Source organism: Rhamphochromis sp. 'chilingali', assembly GCF_963969265.1.
Source record: "Rhamphochromis sp. 'chilingali' genome assembly, chromosome: 21".
Classification (NCBI taxonomy): Eukaryota; Metazoa; Chordata; class Actinopteri; order Cichliformes; family Cichlidae; genus Rhamphochromis; species Rhamphochromis sp. 'chilingali'.
The window spans coordinates 12,429,208-12,437,782 of NC_137949.1; the positions used below are offsets into that span (position 1 = coordinate 12,429,208).

An 8,575-nucleotide genomic window follows, 5' to 3' on the forward strand; every position below is an offset into this window, starting at 1 on the left:
CGCAGATACCGGCTGGCTTCAGCAGTCTTTGTCTAACTCAGTATCTGGGTGGGGGATAGTATATTTTTTTTAAATCAACACCGAAAAGGGGTCATGACTGGGGAGACTATGGATAGAGGCCAAAACCCTTTTATGTACCAGGATGTAAATGTGCTTTTCATGGTGTAAAGTTGAGCTTTTGAAACTTTTGGCATCATTGGTGCAAACAAACTTTTCTGCAATAAGTAACATGTTTAAGGTCACAGAGCGCTCCTAAAACCTGGTTCGTCTTTTTGAAAAGCCTTCTGTTGATCCAACATGTAGCGAGTGCTGACAGGAAGTAGAACAATAGTGCATATTCGCCTCACATTGGCTTCTCTTCACTGACTTCCCGTTAAATCTAGAATTGAGTCTTAATAGTACCGTATCACACCAACAAATCACTGTGATATTAGACTGCTGGTTTGATATTAGAGTTTGGAATCAGGAGACAGACACCGTCTGTTGTTTTCCCCTCACCACGACCAGTGGTGGCAGATGGCCCCGCCCCTCCCTCAGCCAGATCCTGCTGGAGGTTTCTTCCTGTTAAAAAGCAGTTTTTCCTTCCTACTGTTGCCAAATGCTTGCTCATAGGAGGTCGTATGATTGTTGGGGTTTCTTTCTAATATTGTTGGGTCTTTACTTAATAATATAAAGCGCTTTGAGGTGAATTCCCTCAGCTCAAAGTGGGTTTTGTCCTAAATACACTTTCCATTAACAAAACCACACTTGAATTTACAATTTAAAAAATCAGAAATATGATTTTGTGAAGATTTTAGTTTAAAAAAAAAATCTGAGTTACTCCAAGATTCCCTGGAAAACTCTTTTTGTAAAAGGGAACCAGAAAAATGCTCATTTTAAAACATAATCTACATTATGGCTCTCTATCGGACTGTACAGTATCTTAGATTGGCATTAGAAATATAGTAACAGAGCACAAAATGAATTAATATTTCTGTTGATGAAAGCCTCTACTTCAGGCTTACATGTTGATGAATGTGTCAGTATTCTTAGAGTCGATATTTTTAGACATAATGTAATATATTTTGTTATTGACTTATCCAGTGGTGCATATCAGACAATTAAAGGGAATTTCTTTAAGGAGGCTTTTAAATGATCCGCAGAATACAGCACATTAACACATACATAAGGTCATATTCTTCTAATATAAAGGTTTTTGCTTTTTTTAAACGTGGACTCCTGGGACTTCTGGGTTCTCAAACAGGCTATAAAATAATCTGCCACATCTAGCAAATTCATAGCGTTTAACCTAATTCAGCAGTTATTTTATCTTTCTCAGTACGGCAACGTGGAAAAACAAAATGTGCCCACCCCGATGTACAGGAGGAACAGTGCAGGACTGTTTTTCAGCTGAATGTTGTGCGCTGTATTTGAGGTATTAGAAAGGAAAATGAGGCACAGCGTGTAACACTTTTATGAATGGCTCGCTAATGGCCTTGAGTACGAAAAAGTCCAAGCGGAAGTGCACGGACGATTTGCGCAGCGATTAATCACATATGAATTAGAAATTAGAAGTGTCCAGTCAGTTCAGCACTCATCACACAACCACCAACCGCAGCCACCACCCTCCACTGCCTCTCTGCTGTTTGATCCCAGGCCTGTGTCCACTCACCCACCCCCTCAGTGCCCTCTTTCATCCCCCGCCCACCTGGCGCGAGAAGAAAGGCTGCCTCTAAACACAGAGCAGAGTAGGCCGGGCCCGACGGGCATCTTGCCATGCGTACATTTCCACATTCTCTCATCGCCTGTGCTGCATTGCCTTCTCCAGAAGTCATACATCAGCCACTGCTGGGCCTGCGCCTCACCCTGCCCAGCTCCGTTCTGCCTCACAAAGCGACTACAAAGCCATAGGCTAAATGACAAGGAGTGGAGACGATGCAGAGCATAACAGGAACGAAAGGGAGGGGGCGGGGAGAGTGCATATTTAACTTTGCAGCACTAAAGTGATCAAGCAGAAATAAGGGCATAGTCAAAAAGTGTTCTGGTGAATTAAAACATTCAGCTGCATCCACAAAACTGGGTGAGGGTGTGGAAGTCATGGCTGGTGGCCAAGCTGGAAGCTCCAGGCCTTACTAGTAGGGCTCACATTGTGACATGCACCAGTGACCAAACCCAAACCACCATGACCGAGGGTGGAAGTGACATCATTCTCCATGGCTTGGCAGGCAAGAACGATGGCATTATAATAGGGATGGCGTCGCGCTGGAGGGACGAGCCAAGAATTGGTTAACCGCAGAGGAAAAGACATGGGGGCGCAGTGAATGACAAGAAAGGAAAAGGAGGATTTGTCAGTGTTTATCAGGGGAAGGGCAAAAAAGCTCAATTCAATTTCAACAAAAGCTGATTTTTTGATTTAGATTCTTGATAAGTTAGGCTTCTTTCAGGCCAACACAAATCCACACACACTCAAAAAAATAATTCATTGGATGAACTTAATTTCATCTTGCCACCTATATTCCATCTAAACAAATCATGTTATATCAATCCATCTTGATTGTGTTGTTTCAACACTAAATATGTTTGTAAGTGTAACATAATTTAAACATTAACATTCAGTTAATTTGATTTTTATTCAGTTAACATGTTTGTACCAAGTTAGTCTAATTAATTTAAATTCATGTTATATTGTTTAAACACCTTGGCACATCAAAAGTCAGTCTTGTTACATGAACTAGTAAAATATTTGTTTGTTACACCAATGTTAATCTTGTTGAATGAACAAATGTAATTTATGTCTGTAGTACTTACACCAATCATGTTTCAGTTAGTGTTTGTATTGCTTATGTAAACATTACTTTTAATTAAATTAATGAAACATACATAAATGATAACTTGCAAAACCATCTTTTATTTTGCTTGAACATTCTTAAAACAGTTGGCAGGATCCCAGTTCAGCCTAGCTTTCTCCCCTTTAACCATCTCATACTAAGACCACAGAACTTCCAGATCAAGACATGCTGACTGAAAGAAAAAATACAATAAAATAACCCTAACCCTAATAATAAAAATGAAATAAGTCTGTTGAATAGTTTGCAGACAAAAAATATTATCCCCAAAGCAACTTTCGTAAAATGTAGTAAAATATGCATTGCAAACAACAATATGAATTTTAACACAATTTAAAGCTCAGACATAACATTCAACATTACTATGTTGCTTGCATACATTAGTCCTCCATTTAATCAGGCTGTATCCATTAATAGTGACTTTATGCTATTTAACGTGTGGAGAAAACATTCAATTTTGAGTATAACTGCTCCACTCAAACAATTTGTGAAAACCAGTGTGCATTTGCCTTTGTAACAATTGCCATCTGGCAAAAATCAGTGTTTACACTTAAACTGTATAAGACTTTAAGTTATGAACAAACAATCTTTGTATAATAGCCGCAGAGCAAACCACATAGTTTATATGAACATTTTATAACTTACAATTTTAAACTTTAAAACAGTAAACACATATTTGCATTGCAAAAACTTTGAAAAAAAAATATCTGGCTTGCCTGAGTCTGTTTCAAGCTCATTCACCCCATTAGCTTGTTTTTTAGAAACTGTGCCTTGGATGACAACCTCTGTCCATCCAGCTTCATGATAATCTTTTGCAAGACTTCAAAAGTGCATTTGAGCTCCGGTGGGTAGCTTAGGTTCAGACAGTATATCAGTCCAAATAACAGAGCACAAGCAATTGCAATGCTCCTCAAACCAGTGAGAACCTCCACGCCTTCAATCAGGACACCGATGTTCCCTGGGTCATCTCCAGGCTCCGCACCCTCCTGATGTATGACATACACTCCCATCACAGTTTGTTCCATGGCTTCAGTGTTGGCCTCAGTGTTCTGTGACGTAAAATACAATAATACATTTGTTTGAGTCTAGATATGAAAAAAATAAAGGAATTCAGCAATCAGCGTGAATATGCTGATATATTTACTAAATTCTATGTCTCTGGTTTCACACCTCAGAAATTTGACATGAAACAAAACAAGGACCAATTGCAATATCTTTTATTCACACGTGGTGTCACATTTTACCATTTCATATATTGAAATTACCCATAACTCCTGGAGCAAATTACATAACACAGAACAACTTGTGAATGTAACTGACCGTATATTCCTTCACAAGTTTCTCATGGTCTTCATTCAGGTAGACACACAAGGACTTCAGGATGCATGCTCGTCTTGTATGTATTGTGTCATCCTAAGAAAAAAGGGAATCCATAATGACAATATTTAGCTTTTAGGCAGCAGTTTGAAAAAGGAATACTTAGTTTGGAAGAGTCCAAAAGGCCACATGGTAAATAGACTGGTTCTTATATAGCGTTTATACTGAAATGACTTCCTTTGGTCTATCGATAAAAAATACTAAACAGGCTCTACAACCCTAAAATTTTGTATGTAGTATAGTTTTCTTTTATAAGGAGTGGCAAGAGGGCCACACTTTCCCAATATTTTAGCCACAGGGTTAGAAACACATACAGAATTTGCAAGCTCTTCAATAACAGCCTGACTAATATGGAGGTTAAGGCTCTTAAAAATTTCTCTAATTGTACGCTTTGTCAGAGGTACACTAGCTGAACTCAACAGAAAAACTAACTCCTCTAAGAACTCATCTAATCCTTTTGCTGGAACATGAAATATGTGTTCCAATTTCAACAATATTACTGCTAATTTCCGTTCAATTAGTTCGGGCTGATTTTCAACAGCACTATTATCACATTCTGTCACTGACTCACTTTCAAATTCACCATAGGATACATCTTCAGAACAGCTAGCCCTTACGTTATCAGAGGACTCTATCACTTGAACTGGGTCCACACGTGTAACTACCCTGTCTTTAAAATCTTTAAGTGTGTGTGGATGATGCTTCCTCTTGTGTGTATAAAATGTATTGTAAATATTTGTCTTGAAAGGGCAACCAAGAAACACACAACTAACTGTCTCGTTACTTCGCAGATGTGTTCCAATATGGACAAAAAAATCTCTCTCAGAGAAGACGTCACTGCAGTCACATAACTCACATTTAAAAGTTACTGAACTTGAAGCTGTCTGTGTAAACTGAGATGAATGAGCTTTATAGACATGAGTGTTCAGTCCACTCCAAGTCTTAAATGTGCACGGACAATTAACATATATGCACAGATAATGTTGACCTATTCCGTAATGATGATGTAGTTTATAATGTTGAAGTAATTTGTACCTGCTGCTCTCTCTGGTAACACAATGCTTGCACTGCCACATACACGTCACTGATAAAAAATGAAATATGCATTAGAAAACGTCAAGGAGATTAAACTTCTGCATCATCCAAAAAAAATAAATAACATAATAATAATAATAATAATAAGGCAAACATGAACTTACCATGTATTGTTGAGGAGGTGCATAAGAATCTCAGAGCATGGGAATGTGGCTTTATTTTGTGATGTATTTCTGGGGAGAGAAATTAATTAAAACAAAGTTATTACTCTGACAAATTTGTGTTAATATCTACATACTGTGAAATGTGAAGACTGTTACGGTGCGTACACACCGAACGCGATAGACGCGACCAGAGCTTCAGGTTTACATGTAAAGTCAATGGAGGAGCACGATGAAGCGTGACTGGAGGTCCAGCTAAACTTCGGAAGCAGATTTGCATTGAGAAAACGCTTTTCTGCCTACTTCACACGACTGACGCCTTTGAAGCGCGAAGTAAAATACGCGCTGCAGTTTGTGTGGTGCATTTTGTGCATTCGCGCTTATCACGTCTACCGCTCCAGCTGGTAAAATCTGCGGGACAGCAGCTCCTCAAACTCGGCAAGGGACAGAAGGTGGTACAGCTGAAAGCGGCCGTCATCCAGACGGAGCTTCTGGAGCAAGTGGTGAAACTCACCAAACTGCTCACGCTTGTGGAAGACCTGATGGACCCAGGTACGGTGAGGACGTCCTTTAGGCACTGCTCTGCTCTCCACAGCAAATAGAGAAGGGAGACTCTTTCTTCAAACGCTAGATTGACAGCTGCCATTTTAATAACATACCGTCTGGCACTACTTCCTCCCAGATCTCTTCTTCATACGCGTGAAAATTGCATATAAAGCTCGACCAGTTCATGCTGGACGCGCTTCGAGGTGCAAATGTGCACGCGATCAGCTAGGGGCGTCTATCGCGTTCGGTGTGAACGCACCGTTAGTCAGCCTTAATGCAGAGCACCAGAGAAACTATAACCCGAACAATTATCCACCTAAATCATTCTGAATTCGAAAACTAAGTGAATATATTACAAAAAAAGAAAATGCACATGCAATTATTGTGACAGATTTTATCTTACTCCTTGTTATTAACTCCCCTAAACGCTGGTTTAGTTGAATTAAACCTTTCATCAATCCAGTTAATGCGGTTGCCCGCGACTAAACTCCACTGACAAAAACAGGAATTTTAGATAGAGCATCATAAAACACTCATAAAATCACCAAAACCATGTCGGTCAGTCTTACCACTACTACCAACAATCACCAACTCCGGTTAAGCAGAAAGTAACCTGTCATTCACGGAGCTATATGCGAAGACGTAACGGCTCTACGCGGCTTTCCCGCTCTTCAAAGTTAGCTAACTCCAGAGAAGAAAAACAGTCCTACCAACGCAGATAACCATGAAACAAACCTCATTCAAAGTCGACAGAAACAAAAAAAAAAACCGAACTTACCAAAATAACCTCATCAGTTTTTGCTCTGTTGCAACAATTAGCGACTCCGGTTAAGTTTTTAAAAAAACATTAAATTCACCGACTTACATTTGAAAAATGCTTGGGTCTACAACCTCCCTGCTATATATAAAACTCCTCTAAATCTCCACACTACACAGGTAAAATTTTTTAACTAATAGTATTTATCTCTCACTCCACTAACCTAAATAAATATATCAAGAAATATTACTTACCTCACTATCAGGTATGCCAAAGAAGTAACTCCACGTGCGCTCGTTAACTTCTCAACGGACCTTTCCGCATCCGGTGGGCGTGGAGCATGCGCAATACATGACGCTATCAGAGCCGTTGGTTTGATGGACCTCATTCTCATTGGATTGCCGTGAACGAATTTAACTCATCAAAGTTTTCTTTGATTTATATTCAACAAAAAAGAATGAATCATTTAATGAGCATAAAAATGATTTCTTCATGTGATGTAAACATATTACTACTTTGTTAATCAAACACATGCCCTAGTTGATTTTTTTGAGTGCAGCCTTAGCGAATGGCATGATTTCACACCTATTTCAGGCTTTGCTCTCGGGGAGGTGAACTTGTCCAACGAGTGATACTCCCGCAGCATCCTGAATGTGTGTTTATAAACAAGACTCAATATTATTGTGATGTCTGAGCTGAATTCGATAGATTCCTCTTCTGTCAGTTGTGCTTCCGCTGCAACACGATCCGAAATTACATTCAACAGCAACAGGAGACGGGCACCGCTCGCTCTCTCTGTGCCGACTAACACCGCTGCTCCCTCTCTAACTTCATCATAGGGGCTCACCGGGGCTCGCGAGGGGCCATGGGAGACTGAAAACACCCCGGTCCATTACAGAGTGAGAGGATAACCTGCAGTTGGCTATCTCCATCAGAGTCTGGCTCGAAGCGATTCCTGCAAGGCTTTTTGGCTTTAATGGACTCTGCTAAACACATTCTCTCTGTATATTACCTTTAGGTTTACCCCCTATCTGGTTTCTCTTTTAGTCTGTTTACACATAGCTCAAGCTTGTTCTGCTTCTTTTTAGATCCGTTTCTCCAAATATTCTTCCTTTCTTTTCCCTTTCTGCATTCCTGTGTCGACAGCAATCCTCTTTCCCCTAACATGTACAAGTTTTTTTTTTTTTTAAATAGACCACCAGTCCAGAGATTTTCACTGAATATTTTCCCCAGCACTCTGTCTTCTCTTCCCAGGAGGGTCAGATTATAGCCCACATTAGCAGAAACACCTCATTCATTCACACACATAACCCTGCATCACTGCAGATTGTCTGGCTGAGACAGTTCATTGACTCTGAAATATCTGTCATTGTTTTCCCTCCCCTGTTCAGCAATCTCACGTGTGCATCTGCTTTCAATGACTGCAGCTCACCCACAGACCTGTTAAAAGTAGATCCACCAAATAGTGCCAATACCACACTGGAAATCTATACACTGTAAAAAATGCACCTTTTTTCAGTCTGTGCTAGCAGCATAAACTGCTTTGTGGCATTAATTGTATTTGGTTGTCATGGTTTCGTTGCAGGCTATCCCATACTGCAGTCGCTACTGAGTTTCCCGCTACAGCTCACTCACATTCCCGCTTAAACTGAGCATTCTTTCAGTTCAGCCAGGCCACAAAGTCAGGATTAGTAGCAATCCCAGGGGGATCAGCTAATCTCAATGCAAGTCTGCATCAACTGGTGGCTCAGCTAACACCTTCATCCAGGATTCACATGGATCTGTTTCTTTAACCTAGCCAAAAGGATTGGAAATTAGCAGTAGCTACAGACTTTCTGTGCAGAACATATTTTCATGCTATCTATGAGAATTAT

The 8,575-nt window shown here is 40.0% G+C and overlaps 1 protein-coding gene across 1 annotated transcript; it reads right to left on the reverse strand.

Moving 5' to 3' along the window:
• Positions 1-2,889: 2,889 nt before the first annotated feature.
• Positions 2,890-7,075, reverse strand: LOC308389388 (uncharacterized protein). Its single transcript, XM_080870787.1, has 5 exons — positions 6,956-7,075; positions 5,402-5,470; positions 5,238-5,286; positions 4,146-4,238; positions 2,890-3,874 (listed from the first exon to the last, which is right to left on the reverse strand). The coding sequence occupies exons 2-5, from the start codon at positions 5,422-5,424 to the stop codon at positions 3,563-3,565; spliced, it is 477 nt and encodes a 158-aa protein (XP_080726913.1). The 5' UTR covers positions 5,425-5,470; positions 6,956-7,075; the 3' UTR covers positions 2,890-3,562.
• Positions 7,076-8,575: the final 1,500 nt, after the last annotated feature.